Source organism: Carettochelys insculpta, chromosome 9 (genome assembly GCF_033958435.1).
Source record: "Carettochelys insculpta isolate YL-2023 chromosome 9, ASM3395843v1, whole genome shotgun sequence".
Lineage (NCBI taxonomy): Eukaryota > Metazoa > Chordata > Testudines > Carettochelyidae > Carettochelys > Carettochelys insculpta.
In genome coordinates, this window is record NC_134145.1 from 15,664,859 (window position 1) to 15,683,861 (window position 19,003).

General features: G+C 43.5%; 1 protein-coding gene across 8 annotated transcripts in view; it reads left to right on the top strand.

Annotated features, from left to right (window-relative positions):
* Positions 1–18,932, top strand: part of FGGY (FGGY carbohydrate kinase domain containing) — a 478,496-nt gene extending 459,564 nt beyond the window's left edge. For all 8 annotated transcript variants that reach the window (XM_075002919.1, XM_075002923.1, XM_075002917.1 and 5 more), the window contains 2 exons: positions 17,090–17,151; positions 18,455–18,932. In XM_075002919.1, the coding sequence (XP_074859020.1) occupies positions 17,090–17,151; positions 18,455–18,536 (144 nt within the window). In that variant the 3' untranslated portion in view covers positions 18,537–18,932. The remainder of the gene's footprint in view (positions 1–17,089; positions 17,152–18,454) is intronic.
* Positions 18,933–19,003: the final 71 nt, after the last annotated feature.

Genomic DNA, 19,003 nt, shown 5'->3' on the forward strand with positions numbered 1-19,003 from the left:
ATGTCTACACACAAGAGAACCTGTTTTGAAATAAAGTCATTGGTGGCACTATGGCTTAGTTCGAAATAGGCTCTGTTCTCTGTCTACACAGCCCCTATTTCAAAATACCTATTTCAAAATAGGCGCTACTCCTCATACAATCAGGTGTACCAATTTTGAAATAAGGCATCCGCTATTTCAAAATTATTTTGCAATAGCAGTTGCATTGTGTAGACGCTGGTGTAGCTATTTTGAAATAGCAGTTGCTATTTCAAAATAACTTTGCTCTGTAGACATACCCTTATGCTGATTTACGAAGAGCTTTATGTACCCCAGACGTGGGTTTGAAAAAGTGAGGTTAAAATGCCTCATTAGAGTTAAAGAATGGAATTAGCCTCACCCCAGAGGTAATACTCTTGCTGCCAGCATGAAGACCAGGCTAATCAGGTGTTCTTAGCAAAACAGGAAGTGGCAGGGAATAGTGAAGGAACATATAAAAAAGAGAAAAGGTTAATAGCCTGAATTTTCAGTCAGGAAATTGTCTCTGTTGGAGATTTGGGGGCTGGGGAGAGACAGGACTGGGGTCACCTCTTTTCAGAGGTAAGGGAGCAAATTAAAAAATAAAAATAAAAAAACAGCCTGAATCAAAGGCTCTTGCCTGCTGAATTCCCTTCTGCAAAGTCTAAATGTTTAAAGATAACCCCTGAGACAGGATGATGCTATATTAGATCTCAGCCACAAGTCAACCAAATCCTGCAACCACTTGATTACTCACTTGCTAACTGCACTTTTAATTGTGACGGGTAAGTTTCAGACAGAACCGTGTATTGTTTTGGATGTAGTTACAAAATCTGCTTTTTCTCTCTCTATCACATTAGAATGAATGCACTCTTAGGATATGTCTGCACTGCAATAAGACACCCATGCCTGGCCTGTGTAGGCTGATTTGTGCTCAGAGCATTTAGGCTGGTGGGAAGGAAGTATAAAATGTCAGTGTAGGCGTACAGGCTCAGGCTGGAGCCGGAGTCTGAGACCCTGTACAGGTAGGAGACTCTCAGAGCCCATGCTCCAGTGTGAGCCTGAATATCTGTGCTGTGGGTTTATAGCCCTGCAGCCCAAGCTCCGTGAGCCTGAGCCAGCTGACCCAGCCCCACTGCAGGGTTTTATTGCAGTGTAGACATACCTTCCAGGTCTCATACTGTTTTTAAAATTCTGGCTGGCAAAACCATACGGCACGTTAAGTTTGCTGGTAATACAGGTTATGTACTACTATTGAAATCAAAGACTTTGTGGCTCTGGGGTAGATGGAAATTAATAGTCTTCAGGTTTGCTTCATACAGTAAACTCTGTTTAACCAGCATTCTTTTATCCAGAATTCTCAGATAAGTGGCATTGTACTTAAGTTTAAGTTAAACTGGTGAAATAGTTAAGTTTAAATTAAAGATAAAGTGAACTTTACTTAAGTTTCATGTAAGCACAGTACATGTATAGTGAAAGCTAAAGGCTACGTCTACACTACAAAGATATTTCGAAAGAAGCTCTGCCAGAAGATCTCTTCCGAAAGAACTTATTTTGAAAGAGCGCGTCTGCCCACAAAAAAGCAGCTCAAAAGAACGATCCACTCTTTCAAAAAAGAGTGTCCAGACAGCCCCCACTCTTTCAAAAGAACATGCCAGGGATTGAAAAATCAGGCCCCATGAAGACTGCTCTTTTGAAAGAAAGAGCTTGCAGAGCATCTTCATGTTTTCTTTAGAAAGAAGCTTTTGGAAGGGGACGCCCCTCCTGAAATGGGCAAGGAAGAGCGATTTCAAAAGAAGCCCCACATTCTTTCGATTTACTTTCGAAAGAACACTTTTTGTGTGTAGATGCTCCGTGGGATCTTTCAAAAGAGTCCCCTTCTTTCGAAAAATCTTTTGAAAGAACTTGCTAGTGTAGACACAGCCAAAATAAATACAGTATACAGTATTGTTTAAGTTAGACTATGTAAATTTTAGTTACATTTTCCAGATATACAATATAGTGACAGCAGATACAAATAAATATAGCAAATACAGTATAAGTTTACAGTGTACAGTACTACTGTTGTTGGTAAATAAAGTACTCTGCATACTTTTTTTATTTGTTTCTTAATGTCTAATCATGGTTTTGTTTTGTCTTTAAAGTGTTATGCTAGGTATATCTCTCTATTATCCAGAATATTTGAATATCCGGCAATCTCTTGGTCCTAGGGCTGCCGGGTATGAAAGAGTTTACTGTATATTTAAAAATTCAAGCTTGATTGACAGCTGATATCATGGGCACAAGAGGTTTTAATATGTGTTGACAAGAATGGCTACCTTCTTCCCAACTTCCAAATATGATCAAAAAAGTTGACAAGTCACATTTTATTTCTGCAGCATAAAAGACAGATTGAAATGCAAAAAGACACGGTAAGTGTAAAAAGATACCCAGCTATATGGAGGTTTTAATAAAAAGAAAGCAGTGTTTCCCATTGGCAGACCCTCTCCAAGAGATACAAGCCAGCGTTTATAATTGCCAGAGCAGAACCGGACAAGTTCACATTCTGAAAGAGCAGTAGACCATCAGGAGTTTCCTTAAATTTTCTCATTTCAGAATGGCTGGATTCAGTTCTACAATCTTAGGAGTGTGCATGGTATATTCTCCTTGCCCCAGAAGCACCTGGAGAGTGCCTCGTGCTGCATTTCTGAAAATAAGCTGGGCCTTTCCCCACCTAAATAACATAACTGGTTCAGCACAGTGGGCTGCCCTGTGAGCAAGGGGGAGCTTCTGAGATAGCTAATCAAGGTGAGCAAAGCTGACAGGGAGAGCAGATCGGTAGCATTAGGAAACAGAGAGATGATAGCCTCACCACAACCCAAAACCACATCACAAACCTGCAGCCTTCCAGATGCCTGGGAGTACTTGTCAGAGAGAGGGAAGAGGTGGGAAGAGAATTAACAGGAGGAATACGGGTGTATCCCACTGAGGAGCATGGGTGTCCTTAGTAGAAAAGCCGATCAGAAGAGGCCCTACATGACTCTGAATGTGTTATACTTGATCCCCATTTGAGGCACTATCTGGCTGCATCTCCCTTAAGCATTATGCGCTTCCTCCCCCAGACACCCCCAGTGCAGTGGAATTTCCCTCCTGAGGTGGTTCACTTAGCTATGACAATTTCCCAACCCCTGAAGGCTCCGATTTTCTATTCAAGCTGAGTCACTAACAAATTGACTTGTCTGGTGCAGAGATTAAGGGGATGCCCCTGACACCTCTCCTCTGGCTACACATTATATAACACAAGAGGAGAAGCAGCCTCCACAGAGCGACTAGGTTCCCCTCCTGGGCACGTGAGCGCTCGGCCTTTGCTTCAGCATAACTCTCTAGCAGCACAGCTGTGCTAGCGCATCACATGGTACACAAGGTACTGGGTACAGATTTAGTGTAGTGTACTCTTTCTCTTGAGCAGCAGGGACTCTAGAAGGTAGATTGAGACTCCATGTCATAGTCTACCTCAGAGGCAGCACATCAATGGTCTGCCCCTTATTGCAGGCTGATCATTAAGTCCCAATCTAGCCTAAGTGATCTGTTTATTTCCTGAGCGAGCTACCTATTTCTGTGAGTGTGGGGAATGGCCTGTCAGCAGGGTGGGGCGTAAGGGCACTCAAACTGAGGTGGTGTGGGGAAGACAAACTTTTTTGCGCTTGGGGTTCAGTCCCCAAGTTAGTAAAACATTTAAGGTTGTGCTTATGTCAATGAGGTAACACTTATGCTTAAATGTAAAGTTAGATGATATGCTCTCCAGGGCAAGAATTGACTTTTTTTTCTGCATTTGAAAGGACCTAGCACATGTGGGGCACCAGTGCAATCTGAATATTAACACTAATAATCAAATTATATGGAAAATTACAAATAATGAATAAACTTGTCAAAAATTCAAGGCTGTTTAACCTTGGCTTGTGAACAGGCCCAAAACTCCGGCCGCTGTTCATTTGGTCACAAGGCATAGGTCAGCCTTTCTCCAAAGGACATGCTGTAGCAGTTTTGCAGTGTCAACGAGACAGAGTTACTCTGTATGGAAGAGGTCATTGTGCTCTCTGGCTGCTTATTTGTCACATTGGTCAACAACCATCACAATGTTCTGGTCTCTGTACTTATCTTTAAAAGGGCAGAATTCTCTCTTGCTTCCATCAGAGTGCATTTGGCAGCAATGTCTCCCTTCCGTCTGCCAGTTCAAGCTTCATCAGTCATTCAACAGTCAAAAAGGTTTCTAAAATATCTTACTAACTGGTGTTTCCCATTTTGGGAATAGACTCCCTCTGGGAATCAGAATTCACTGCCTACAAGATTCAGGGAGTGCTCCTCTTAACCCCAATGAGCGGTCTTTAGAGTGATTATGTAACAGCAGCAAGGAAATGGAGAGAACTACTGATGTGGCTGGTTGACTTCTTTCCTTGTGCTGCACTTCACAAGGGTGAAGTAGTCCAGTGTTGCCGTTCTAAATTTCCAACTGACTTTCCAGATCATAACTCTTCTGCATTCTACCTCTTGTCCCCTAAAAAAAGCTGCGTACTTCGCCTGATGAAGCTGTGCTATCTAAACATGATGTTAATTGAGCTTAGACTTTTTTCATTTACATAGACTGTTGGTAAGCTTGTCGCACGGGGAGCTCTGTTGATTCTTTCATGCAGCTCTGCTCTCTTAGCTTTGACATCTCACTCTTACCCTTGTTGATAACAACAGAAGAAATTTTAAAGGTCTCTATTTTTGTAAGAGCAGCTATCCAGGTTAATTCCCTTAGTAAAATCCATCTATAGAAGGTGAGGTTGTTCCTGGTATATTTATATGTTCTCTGGCATTTCTCAAGCAACTGTAACTAGAAGAGAAATAAACACAAATCAAAACTAACAGCTGGGATTTCACACATTGACCTCCATATAGACCCTGGAGTATAGTGAAGAATGTACTTGAAATAGGAGGTGGTTAAGTCCACAGAGCTCATTTTGGAAAGATGTGAAGGGATAATTGGCTGTATTCACACAGAGAAATGGGAACTATTCAGAATCTAGCAAAATGGCTTCAGAAATTGTTCACATGACAAAATCCCAGCTGGATATCCCAGGACCATGGTTGGGAGGCACTGTGTGGGACTGGGTTCAGAGAGGAATGTACATAGATTGGCTAAAGCCAAAAAATGTTAAGAGAGTAAACGAACATATGGAATAAATTGACATTCTCTGTCCTCCTCTCCACCTGTAAAAATGCCTTAGCAATAGCTCATAAACCAGATACAGATGCAAAAATAAAATTAAAAAATACGGTTGCCAGATGGGAAATAAAAGTTTGAACTAAAGGGAGGAAGTCTGCATGTGCAGTATAAATGTGACAAGAAATCAATTAAATAAACCTGCATCCTGCATCTTCCCTGCAGCGGCAAAATACTGTATCAAATCCATAGCCAAGGAGAAGAAGTGAATTTCTAAATCTCTCCCCCCGCCATCCCTTCCCAAGAGGAGGCCTGCTGCTCTCTCGTTAGCTCCATTCATATACAAAAATACTAGTGTGAAATCCAGAGGTACCAGTCCTACACAACTGCTCCCAAAGGCTTGTGGAGTGAAATTACTTGACCAAGGTTACACAACGGGTTAGTTACAGAGCTTGGATGAGAACTCAGGTTATTTGACTGCAGCGCTGGTGCCCTTGCCATTAGATGATATTGTCAAACAGCATAAGATGGTACATATTAGCATAGATTCCTTTGCAGTTTCAATTAAGTACAGTATTCTCCTCACTCACCACTAAAATATTCTGATAGTGTTGCTGTGTGCAGTCACATGGCTGCTTCATTCCACCCCAGAAGCAGCTGCATTTCAGGGATAGGTGATACAAGTACGCCATATGCATGTTTGTGGGTAGCTATGTACATTTAGGGCAGGGACTGCTGAGCCCCAGTGTAGGGGTAATGACTGCCAATGCACTGTTCAAAGACAACTGAGTCACTGAATCCAACGCCAACAATCCTTGAAACTGAAACAGGAGCTCAACTGTTGGGCTGTTCCCACTGCCGTGTAAACTGAAACCACCGCTAAGCTGTCAAACTGGCATCTGACCTGCTGTGGGCCTGGTGTGGTGCCAGCTATAAAGCTCCCACAAAGCCAGTTGCTTAATTAATGGTGAGTCACAGGCAGCTCAGGGGGTCACAGAAAAGCACTGACTCAAATCAACAACAAAATAGCCTAAAATTAGTTACAATGTGGTCAGTAGTCAGACCCAAACTTGATGTCCAGCCGATAGATGATAGGACAGTGAGAGTCGACACGCATTCCCAGTCCAAATTTGACCTCCTGAATAAGTGATTAACATCGTAGTCTGCACGACAGTTACCCTCAGCAGCAGCTGCGTTGCCACCGCTGCTCTGCTTATGGCTTTGTCCATCTGCTCGTCCAGTCTGGTGAAAGAGAAGGTTCCCTGGGAGACTGCACTGTGGCGGATACATTGCATTAGTGCTAGTCATCAAATCAGGGTACAGCTGAGTGCTTGGGAAGAGGAGTTGGTGTTGCAGCCATGTCTGCTTTTGCCTGTGCGTTGCCCCGGACCTTTTGTACATCTGTTCTTCCCTTTCCTTGTTGTAGCATAATATTTATTATTGTAACGCTTAGAGGCTCCAGTTAAAATTAAGGCCTGGTACAAACATATAGGCTACATCTACACTAGAGGGTTTGGTCGATGAAACTGGCATTTTGTTGACAAAACTCACGGGGCGTCCATATATTCTGTTGACATAGTCGACAAAACTCAGCACTTTTGTTGACACCCTTCTGCCTCTGCCCCATGAGGCAGAACGCCTTTCTCAACAGAATCTGTTGACAGAAAAGCTGTGTGGACGCTCTGGGGTGGGGTGTGGTGCCCCCTGGTTACAGATAGGGCTTCTGGGTCACTGGGCAGCCCTGTCTACTGTGCTTCCGGTTGGCCATTCTGTCGAGAGAGTGGCTGGACAGTCCAGCCGCTTCTCTGTCAACAGAGTGGATCAACAGAGAGATCTTTTTTTGTGGGTGGCTACAATCTGTCAAAGAAGTTTTGTCAAAAGATATCTTCCACTAGTAACTTTTGTCAGCAGATCACTGTCGTGTAGACATACTCTTGGTGAGAGAGATTCCCTGTCCTGAAGAGTTTACAGTCTAAGAGTACGTCTACACTGCAATTAAAAACAGAGGGCTGGCTTGTGCCAGCTGATTCAGGCTATGGCTCTCAGTATAAGGAAATGTATTTAGTTGCTGTGTAGATGTTTTGTCTTGGGCTGTGGCCTGGGCTCTGGGAGTCTCCCACCTCTCAAGTTACTCAGAACTTGGTCTCCAGACAGAGTCTGAATGTCTGTCTCCACTGCAATTAATCGGCTCCTTAGTCCAAGTCAGCTGGCTCAGGCTAACTGCAGGTTTTTAACTTCAGTGTAGTCATATGCTAGACAAGATAAACAAGGACTAGGTGAGGAAAAGCAGGTCCTGTGCCCTGGCTGCTCATTTTACAGATGGGCAGTTAAGGCACTAAGAGATTAAATTACATAGCCAAGGTCACGCAAGGAGTCTGTGGCAGTACTCGTATCCCAGTCCAGGGTCTTAACCACAAAACAGTCTTTCCTTGGTATTCAGGGCCCACACAAGCCCCACTTTGAGCCAAGCCCCACTTAACTCCTAATATCACCCTTCCCAAGCAAATGTGGTTTGCTTTGTTAAAACTGTAATACTTTTTAGTTCACATGTCTTCCTTTTCTAGCAGCTGAAAAATCTTTCTTCTCTCTAGACTATCATATGCCCCCCCCATCATTAGAGTGCCTCACAGTCTTTAATTTTTGTATACAGTCGTGTTGTAGCCGTGTTAGTGCCAGACTCCACCTTGAACGGTCCCTTCTTAGAATATATATGGAATATATAAACTATCTGTTGGACCTTGCATTTAGCTGCCACCCTGAGTACCTTTCCCAGACCTGAAAAAGAGGTCTGGGCAGCTCAAAAGTTTTTCTCTTGCCGACAGAGATAATACGTCACCTTGTCACACAATTTTTAATACATTTCTCCTTCCAATATGCTTCTGAGATAAGGAAGTGCTATTATCCACATTGAGGGTCACGGAATTGAGGTGCACGCAGGCTAAGTGACTTGCCCAAGTTCACACAGGAAGTCTGTGGCAGAGAGTAGACTTGAAAGGTCTCTGAAAGCCCAGGCTAGTCCCTTAGTCAGTTAACCATTCATCCTTTAGATGGTTCTTCTCCTTCTCACTGCCTCCTTTGCCTCCGCCATGCACAAATGTTCAGAACCAAAGATCCCACATGTCTTAAGATTAGAAACATATCACAGGGCAAGGCTTTTTTGTGTGTGTGTGTGAAATTTTCCACTAAACCAATAAAACAATCAATTTTTCACAATTTGTCCTTAAGTGTGAAATTTTGGTGTAGCTCTGATATTTATACGTAACATGATTTGAAACTTGGCTTGCTACAATCCAAATGCCACAGGGAATTGAGTTATGGACTTGGGGCTTTGTACAGTCTGCCAAGCTCTGTCCATATAACCCAAACAATTTGAAAAAAAAGGAGACTAGTGTTCATACAGTAGACAGTCAGTCACATGCTTTCTTCATATAATCACATACCACCAAAAATCAATGTTCTGGTAAGGATGTGTTACATAATTAAGTTTCTTTGACTCCTATAAGCACAGATAATACAACACTGGATCCCTGATCTGTCAAACAAACTGATCCCTAAATAAAAGACCCTGGGAAACATCAGCTTGCTTAGAATTCTTACATGGACTGTTATAAAGTAGTTCTTAACCATCCACATTACAAAATTACTCTTTCCCCGCAATAACTATTTCTGTAAGGAGCGTGCCCAGAGACTATAATGCAGGTTAAATACAAGCAAAAGGAAGCACTTACTGACTCAGTGCACTATCAACCTGTTGAACTCATTGTTGTGGCATATCTTGAAGGCCAAAATTATAACTGGGTTGTGAAAAGAGCTAGAAAAGTTCACAGTCGATCAATGGCTGTTAGCCAACACGATCACACATGCATCCCTATTTCCAAGGTGATCCTAAACCTCTGATAGCCAGAAGTTAGGGGTGGATAACTCAAACTACTCTAAGCCATACATTCTCCTTGAAGCCCAGGTCCAGGTCACTGCTGAAGACTGATTATGGCTGTTCTTATGAGTTTCTGGCCCAATAGTTAGGGCTGTCCCATGGGAGACCCATTTTTCCGGCCCCTGCTCTGATGTGTCCCACAGCCTGGCTGAGTGCTCTACTCACTGCACTGTAAGATGTAAGGGGGCCAGTCCACTACTTATATTTGTGGATCCTACTGATGCGGAGGCTCTGAGTAGGTTAGCAGCATCAGGACTTCGGTGGCTTTGCACATGCCCAGTGACAGAAACATAGGAGATTTTACCCGTGAAAAGTTAGATGCCACGGGAAATTAAATGCCTACCAAGTGAGGCAGTAGCTGAGCAAGTGTATTCGATTTTGGATGTGGGCAACTAAAGTTGCAGTTAAATCCCTCTGTGGGTCCAGCCCAGAGTGTCCAATGGCATGTCTATGCTGCCACAAAAAAGCACTGGCATGCCTGAATCAGCTGGCTCAGAGCAGTAGGTCTTTTATTGCAATGTAGATGTAACCCAGGTCACTTTTGAAAATTTGGACTTAGCCCTAATGGAGTGAGGAATCTATGACTAGATTACAGCAATTTGTCGACAGAAGTTTTTGTTAGAAGGTATCTTCTGACAAAACTTCTGTCGACAAATCAGGGCCAAATTGCCAAGCAGATCGCAAGAGCAATCCGCTCTGCCAGCAGAGAGTAGGCACGTTGTCCAGCTGCTCTATCAACAAAACGGCCAACTGGAAGCACAGAAGACAGGGCTGTCCAGTGTCTCGGGAGCCCTGTCTGTCAACAGGGGGCCCCCTGGAATGTCCAGAATGGCTTTGTGTTGACAGATCTCTGTCAACAGAGGTGTTACGCCTCATGGGGAATGGGATAAAACTCAAAAAAAAGTGCTCATTCTGTCGAATTGCTGGTGACAGAACACCTTGGGAATCTGGACGCTTCACGGGTTTTGTCAACAAAACCCTCTGGTGTAGACATAGCCTAGGTGTTTTTCATAATGTTATTCAATGTGTATAGAGCCTTTCTGAGCTACATCCCAGTATCTCTCAGATTTGAAAATATTATTTTTCTCTTTTTTTCCATTTTTAAAGGGGGTAGAGGTTGGAATTTGCTTCATGTTTTTTACCTTGTATGAACTAGTGCTTTCTCTGGACATTGCAATTATGGCACCAATGGACAATTGTGATCCACTTGTCATTTTTCAGGTCTCTTTGCAGGTTCAAGATATGCAGTTTGAATAATCTATGTTTTTGTTTGCCAAAAATCACTTAATGATTTATCACTTAGGTACATCTATGATGGGTAATTTAGGAGAAGACTGGTTTCAAGGACCCAGCCAACCTCACATGGACATTATTGGGAGATCCCCTGTGCATTGAGGGCAGTATGTAGTCCTAAATTTTAACTTGGCCTGTAGACCATGCTTAGAAAAGGAATTCAGCTAAGTCATTAGTCATTACAGAATGAGTTTTCTCTAGAAGTATTATAGATTACTACACGACTGGTATTTTTCAGCACAATATTGTAGTTCAGTGTCCTCTTGGGAAACATTACTGTTGTTTAGAGAACTGTGTTTGCTGGCCTTGTTTCTGTCTTACCCACATACAGAAGTGGGTATTCCCGTTCTGCTAAATTTCTCATTGGTAAGCAGGGTGTTTACTGGCTTGTGTCGGTCTCAGCTTTGACACTGTAACAAAAGGTTTGTAACCATGAATGCATTCTTTTATTTATTCTCCACAGTGCCTCTATTTTTTCGGCATGAACCCTTCACTTGCCTTTTGCCCAGCCTTTAGAAATGATGATCAAATGTGAACTTTCATGGTTTATTTATAGAGCAGCTTCTATGGAAAGAGAGAAATTATTAAAAAGCAATTTTACAAAATATTTTGTTTTAAGAGAGAATTCATTGTGTTTAAATCACTGCATTCATTGTACAGTCTAGACTGGCAAACAAAGAACTTGTATCATCATTCAAATTAAGACCATACAATTTTTGGTGACTGGCATTATGGATTTGGATGTAAACCTCAAATAATCTATTTCTGAACAGCAGTATTATGATTGTGCTGTATTTAATGTGGGGTTTGAGACAGGATAATGGACTCGTTTGACCATTTAATTCAGTAGTGTAATTCAAATCTTCCTTTGTTTCTTGTTTTCATTGTGAATTCATATTTTTGGTGTTTTGTTAATTTCTGAATAACCTCTCTTCTGTGATTAAAGTTTTTGATCAAATTAACAATGGCCAAGCTGACTTTAAAGAATAAAGAAAATCATTGACATTTAAAGAGAGAGAAAGAAAAGAAGAAGGTATGGTAAGTACGGGTTGAACATTTCTAGTCGGGCACCCTTGGGACCTGACCAGCGTCAAATGAGAGAATTTGCCAGAGCATGGTGGTCAATATTGTCTAGTAGGATTACCAACACTTCCGCTGCTTACTGGGCTCTTAGAAGACAATTACAGGTAAGTTGTAGCTAAATAATAGCACAGAACACTGAGAGCCAAGGCTGATTGCTGAAAACAAACTTTCTGGGACCAGGGGAAACTTGGTCACACCCATGATGAGAGGCCAGCCAGCTAACTAAAATCATGCTGGATTATGGATGTTACCTGATGAGATTGCTGGATTAGAGAGGTTCAACCTGTAATCACTTGGGATAGTTTGAGCACCTTAAAATGGATGAATTGTTGTTTGAAAATTGCTCACTAGCTTTTTTTTTTTAATTTTCTTAGCTATGTTGCCATGACAGTTATGATCAATACACAATAGAGATCACTAACAGACCTAAAGATTGATTAATGTGACTCTGATGTATTTAAAAATACAAATGTATTTGCCTGATAGACTAAAAAGGTAGCTGGGGCCCCAGCTTCCTCTCTGTTTTTCAAAACCTAAGAAGATGGTTGTCGGGGTGGGTGAATCAGTTCAGAAAACTAAGTGGCAAGACAGAGTGTGTGTTTTGGTTTCTTCAGTAAGAATGCCTTACTCCATCCTGCTTTCAACTTCCCCACCCCAGCTCAAAGGGGTCATGCAGCCACACTACACTGCACACTTCTTTTAAATCCACTTGTGCTCAGGAAGCAGCAGAGATATCTGAAGGTGCTGGAGCTGGTGGAATTGGCTGCGCTGCCAGTCTTGACATGGTTTCCATTTTCTACAGGAATTCCAGTTTGGTTCAATGGCTCTCAGCACCCCCACTCTGCAGATTGTTCCGGTGCCCCTGGAGAAGCTTCCAGCACTCCTTAGGCTGAAAATGGCATATATAAAAATAGGGGAAATCATGGGAAGGGACTAGGGGAACTCAGCTCTGAGGACAAAAGGAGACTTGAAACTTTGGTGAAGGATTGTAGCTTTAGGGGGCTTACACCAACCTATCTGAAATGTGCATGTTAGTGTTAGTTCTTTTCTCCCAGAGGGCCAAGTCCAGCTCGTACTGAACTGAGCCCAGGTTGCCTCAAAACGTGCCTGGGTGCTTTGCAGATAAGTGGAAGAACACATGCTTGCTGCACAGTGCTTACAATCTAAAGCTCCATCCTACCCTGGGATCCGCAAGCATGACCCTGGCGTGCCACATGAGGGGGTTATGCAGGGTCTGGACCCATACATCCAACACACAGTGGAGGAAGGTGGCAGGCAGTGATGCAGCTGAGTATAATTTTTTTAAACCCTTCTTCATTTGCTAAGGTTTCTGTGGGTGGGTGGGTGAGTGGGTGTCCAACAAACAAGAGAGGCTCCATAACTTAGTGAACAACAGTTAAAAACTCAAACCTGTCTACAGATATATTTATTGCTAAAGCATGCATCATTACCAAAGGAGCAACCCAGAGGTTTTTTTAATATTGATGTCATAAAGTGCTATACCAGCTGAGAGAACCAAGGCAGGGTGTTGGTGGGCATGTGTGTAAAATATTTGTCTCTCAAAAGAGACAAGACCCACCAATTATGATGAATGGTGCAGCTCTTTCCTCTCACTTGTCCTTCTGTTTGCCTTGTGCTCATTTGTCATAGCATAGCTGTAAGAGCAGTCTTGGGGTAGTTTCTGGACTAGTGTCACCCCACTGAGAAAATTGCTTGTACTGTGTTCTTGGGCTGAGTTTTCCAAAGGGCAGCCTCTTTTTCCAGGCTCAGTATTCAGCTGCAGTTGAATTGTGTATGCAAATCAGATGACTATTAATGCAAAACTGTATGGTAATATGAGGTTGATACAAAATATATAAACTCTTGGGCTATGTCTGCATTAGAATGATCTGTTGACGGAAGTTACTGTTGGAACATACCTTCCGACAAAACTTCTATTGACAGATTGTGGCCAGACTGCAAAACTGATCAGAAGAGACATCCACTACATCACCACAGAGCGGCTGGAGTGCCTAGCTGCTCTCTCGACAAAACTGCCAGCTGGAAGCAAGGCAGACAGGGCTGCCCAGTGTCCTGGAATCCCTGTCTGTCAACAAAAGGCCTGTGGAATGTCCAGACTGCCATTCTGTCAACAGATCACGCTCCACAGAGGTGTTTTGCCTCACAGGAGCCGTGTCTACATGTGCACGCTACTTCGAAGTAGCGGCACTAACTTCGAAATAGCGCCCGTCACGGCTACACGTGCCGGGCGCTATTTCGAAGTTAACTTCGACGTTAGGCGGCGAGACGTCGAAGTCGCTAACCCCATGAGGGGATAGGAATAGCGCCCTACTTCGACGTTCAACGTCGAAGTAGGGACCGTGTAGTCGTTGCGCGTCCCGCAACTTCGAAATAGCGGGGTCCGCCATGGCGACCATCAGCTGAGGGGTTGAGAGACGCTCTCTCTCCAGCCCCTGCGGGGCTCTATGGTCACCGTGGGCAGCAGCCCTTAGCCCAGGGCTTCTGGCTGCTGCTGCGGCAGCTGGGGATGCATGCTACAGGCACAGGGTCTGCAACCAGTTGTCAGCTCTGTGTATTTTGTGTTGTTTAGTACAACTGTGTCTGGGAGGGGCCCTTTAAGGGAGCGGCTTGCTGTTGAGTCCGTCCTGTGACCCTGTCTGCAGCTGTGCCTGGCACCCTTATTTCGATGTGTGCTACTTTGGCATGTAGACGTTCCCTCACAGCGCCTATTTCGATGTGGTGCCGCGCAACGTCGAAGTTGAACATCGACGTTGCCAGCCCTGGAGGATGTGTAGACGTTACTCATCGAAATAGCCTATTTCGATGTCGCTACATCGAAATAAGCTATTTCGATGTAGGCTTCACGTGTAGACGTAGCCAGGGAGTGGCAGAATGCTCTTGACAAAAGTACCGCGTTCTGTCAATTTACCGTCGACAGAAGGCCTTGGGAATATGGAAGTTCTGTGGGTTTTGTCAACAAAATGCCAGTTTTGACAACAAAACTCTCTGGTATAGAGGCAGCCTTAAGCTTTTCCATCATTGTGTATTTGAACTGTACAGCAGGGAGAGAGAGAGGGAAGAAAGGGGCTAATTTAAGGGGGAAAGTGTTATAAATTTTAACAGAGGGAATGTTCTTTATTATCCTCTTATAGTTCATTCATTTCAAATACAAATTGCACACACCCTTTGTATTAAACTGATGAAAGAATCTGTAAACTACAGACTGTAATCCTAAGCAATGGTTGAGTTAATATCCTCTATTATAGAGCAGAAAATCAGGGAGGGAAGTAGCCCTATTTACATAAAACCTGGACGTAATTTTTTAATCAAAAAGGACATCAGATTTTCCCTGTAGGATCATAGCCTGGCTTCATGTCTTGTGTTCTGAGCACTCATGCCTATGGGAAGAGAATGAATTATCTCCTCAGAAACGGGGCTTCTCAGGTGTTCTTTGGAGATGCAGTTTGTGTAATATCTACCTGGGCTGACCTCACTGTGCACGCGCATACGTGTGCTCAAGTCAACATACTTTTGATCAAAACATACTCTGCTGGCACAGCTCCCTGAAAGGCTCTGAGCCAGGAGCTAGCCCCAAGTGGACCAAGACTGTGAGGCCTGTGGCCTAGGGCTCGGCACCAGACACCTCTTCTCTCTTCTGCCTGGGAAATGAGACTGGAAACTGGGTGTACTAACCACTACAACAGGGATGCCCGAAGTTGAGGGCAGCCTTCTTTGGGGGGAGGTGAAATTTCCTAAGGGGGCTCAGCATGATTGGCTGCTGGGTTTCAGGCTTGTGCATCTCATTAAAGTGTTGAAATTTGCTACTGTTTTTATGTATGAGCATTCACACTTAGATACAGCAAACCCTCAATTTTATGGACCCTGATTTAGCGGATGTTGGGCACAACTGACATCCCCTGTTGTTCCTGAAGTCTGCGGGGGTCTATAAAAATCATTCCCTCCCCCCCACACCCCAAAGTTGAGACTTCTGCTGCCGCAGCCTGGAGGAGCTGCCATCTCCATTGGAGCTGCCATGTGCTCTTCCCACCAGGTGGGGCATTTACACAGGCAGCCTGGCACTCCCATACCCTGGCAACCTGGTGGGAGGACCACATGGTGGCTTCAGCAGCGGTGCTTCCAGCCACATGTGGCAAGGTGCCTGGAGCCACATGGTGGGGTGTGCCTCGAGCTGTATGCACAAGGCAGTTCGAGCCCCCTCTGGTGGGGCACCTCCAGCTGCTTGCCACGAGGCACCTCGACCCGTGCACAGCAAGGTGGCTCCAGTTGCATGCAGCAGGGTGCCTGGAGATGTGCATGGTGAGGCAGCTCCAGCCACACCGGTGGGGTCCCAGCCATGCAGTGGGGTCTAGCGGCTCTTCCAGCAGCGGCGGCTCTGGTGAGTGGCAGGGTTTTCTGTTTGCTCTTTTTGCCGGGGCAGGGGAGGGAGGGAGGACTGGGGCTTGGGGAGCCAGGCAGAGGTGGGTGGGCAGTAAACGCTCTCATTTAACAGACTTTCAGGAATAGTGGACACCCTCTCCCCTTTAGTCCATCAAATCGAGGGTTTACTGTACTGATTGGTGAAGTTTTTACACTCTCCATTCTTATTTTCTTACCCACGCCAAAGGGATTCTTTTCATATGAACGTAACCAACATTTCTTTTAGCTGGGTTACTGTAGACAGGCTGGGGGAAGCTACTGATTGTCGGGACAAAAAGCGGGGCCTGACATAAGTTTGCTCACCCCTGTATGAGACAATGGGTCCCTCTGGGCACGGTACTACAGGCACTAATAACAGGGCAGATTTAAGTTCTTGGTTGGGAAAATAAAAGGCCTGCAATGTTCTGATTAGATCTGTACGATTCTTTGGCGTTTTGATATTGAACTCTCTGTGGGTTGTAGCTCTAATGTTGTGCTATGAAATAGTACAGCCCTTACTCCCATGAGACTGTTCTTGTGAGTCCCCCACAAGTTAGTCTGCAGTCCTGCAAAGTGTTCCTTCCATGCCTACCCGGACGCCTGCAGCCAGTCATTGATTGCAGCATGGCTGTCCAAGAGGATCATCTTTCAGGAATACAGGAGTCTCCAAACCCCTTTGCTATGACCTTAAGCAGATGGGTGCTCTGCATCCTGCAGTGCAATCCTAAAAGATGAGGACAGCTGCAAGCTACATTGCAGAACTTCGTGAGTTACGTTTGGCTTCTGGAGTGCACTTTGGCCTGCCTCGCTTTCAGGGAATCGATACTTCAGAAAAGGGATTAAGAGATCTTTTCTAAAATACCACTTTATTAGAGAAATCGGCTCCCCGGGGATGTGAGTAACATTTCCTCTAGTCACCATAAATAATAAAAGATGCTCGGCTTTTTCCCAGGCTCTTACCGAGGAAAAGGAACAGGTTTTTGCCTCACTGAAGAGTCAGTAGTACTTTGTTTTCTGCTATATGGTGGGATTGAACATATTTTAAGACATCTGGTCTGTTAACCTGAAACCAAGTACATTAGCAGTGTTCTGATTGGTTTTTTTTCTGAAACATTTTGTTCTTGTCAAAAAGTATTTTAAATCGAAGTAGTCATTTCCAGCTTTTATGTATCTTTTAACAGGAGGCCATGGAGAGAATGGGAAGAATTGGGAAAATCGTGCAACCAAACCATAGGGATAAAAGGTAATCTTGATTTCTTTAAGTATCCGTTTGTAAGAGTAAAGAAACCCCTTAAACCAAAATAAATGCCTATCTGCTTCTAGGCCTCTTTTGAGTGCGCTGACATCTGCCTCCCTATTTACATTGCATGTTATCAGGGAAACATCATAAAGTGTAAAAGGATATGGAGTAGAATTTTCAAGCATGCCTAAATGATTCAGGAACCTAGGTCCCATTTTCAGAAGTTATGCAAGCTCGTAAGTCACTGAGGTGCTTCGAAAATCGAGAATCCATGTTAACAGGTTAACTGTATGATCTCCATATACCTACAATTGTCTTCAGGTGAAAGACAAGGATACCCACATTTCAGAGGTGCTGAATTAGTTAAGGCCCTGCATTATGGTGCTTTCTGTTATGCTGGAACAGCTGCATTCCAGCAATGCATTTCTAAGGCACTCATCAATGCCCTGAGTAAAAATGCCTAAAACTTAGCAGTGTGTTGTGGCTAAATGTGTTAGCAGTAGCCTTAAACTAGACAGAAGTTCTATAGAGCAGGAGATGACTGTTCAGTAGAAGTGTCTGAGCTCCACCTGCAGGCTTGTTAGGAGACCTACAAGTAAACTGATGTGTACCACTTTGGAGCTACAGTATTTCCATCCATGTACTATCCAGGGCCTGACTTATCCTACAGTTTAGCAGCTGAAATAAGTGTGTGTCAGCAGTTGCTGAGGGGAAACATGAACTTTGTGGTAAAGTGCAATAAAAATAAAAAATGTACAGTCAGTCAGAAGGAACAGAAACTTTTTCAGCAAGAAGGCAATTATAAATTATTGTTAATAATGCAGCCTCTGCTTTAGTTTTTTTCCCCAGCCTTATAGGGTGAAAATCCTACTTTCTCTCAACTGTGTTAGCAATTGGGAGTAACCAGTATCTTTTAACATGGGACATCACAAAGAGCAAGGAGGATTTGACCAAAGTAGGGGAGGCATTCATTGTATTTGAAAAGGATTAGGTCCTGGGGACTATATACCCTCTGTTACTGGGTAGAAATGGGCAATATGTCATTGTAGGCAATGGACTTGCATTCTCTTATGCCAGCAGAGAATTCTGACATAGAGACTGAAAATCAAAACTAGGTGTAGAGTAAACTGAAAGGTGTAATTATAACTTGAAACCACATTTGGGTAAAAGCTCAGCTCTGGCAAACATTTAAATTGTAACTGAGTCAAAACCACTTTTGGTGATTGCCTGGCTAGAGTAAATGGGCAGATTGTGAGGTATTTAAATTTCCTTTAGAACTTCACATTTGTTTCATTCTTTCACACAGGTTTTATGACAAGAAGTACGAAGTGTTTCTGAAACTGGTTGAACATCAGAGAGAGTATAAGGCCATTATGCAAGGCATATAATCAACAGTAATACAGGCTGGGAACCACAGAGATTGCAGATTTCTCAGGGGTTTACAATTGAAAGTTCCCAGGAATTTTGTTCTCACTGTGTCGTTCAATTTAAAAGAAATTGTTCTTTCTAACTGTAATTTAAAAATCTAAAACTTTCTCTACATGGTGCTGCACTGAGCAGTCTTTCAAGCCATTGCATGCCATTGTACTATAGGTGACCACAACTGTTTTTAAAAAAAAAAAAAAAAAGCCAGACATGCTAGTTAGTACACCATAGCCAAACATGAGCTGGAAGAGCAGAAGAAACCAGTTATTAGCTCACCAAGGCAAGCTACGAGTGGCTAGGAGAGAAAGACTGTTTCATTTTTAACATGTATTCTGATTCATAAAGTGACTAGCAATTCATGTCTGCTGTTCCATTTAATTCTATAGCACCACTCACCTTCTACAATTAAGACTGACATTTAATTTCTCGT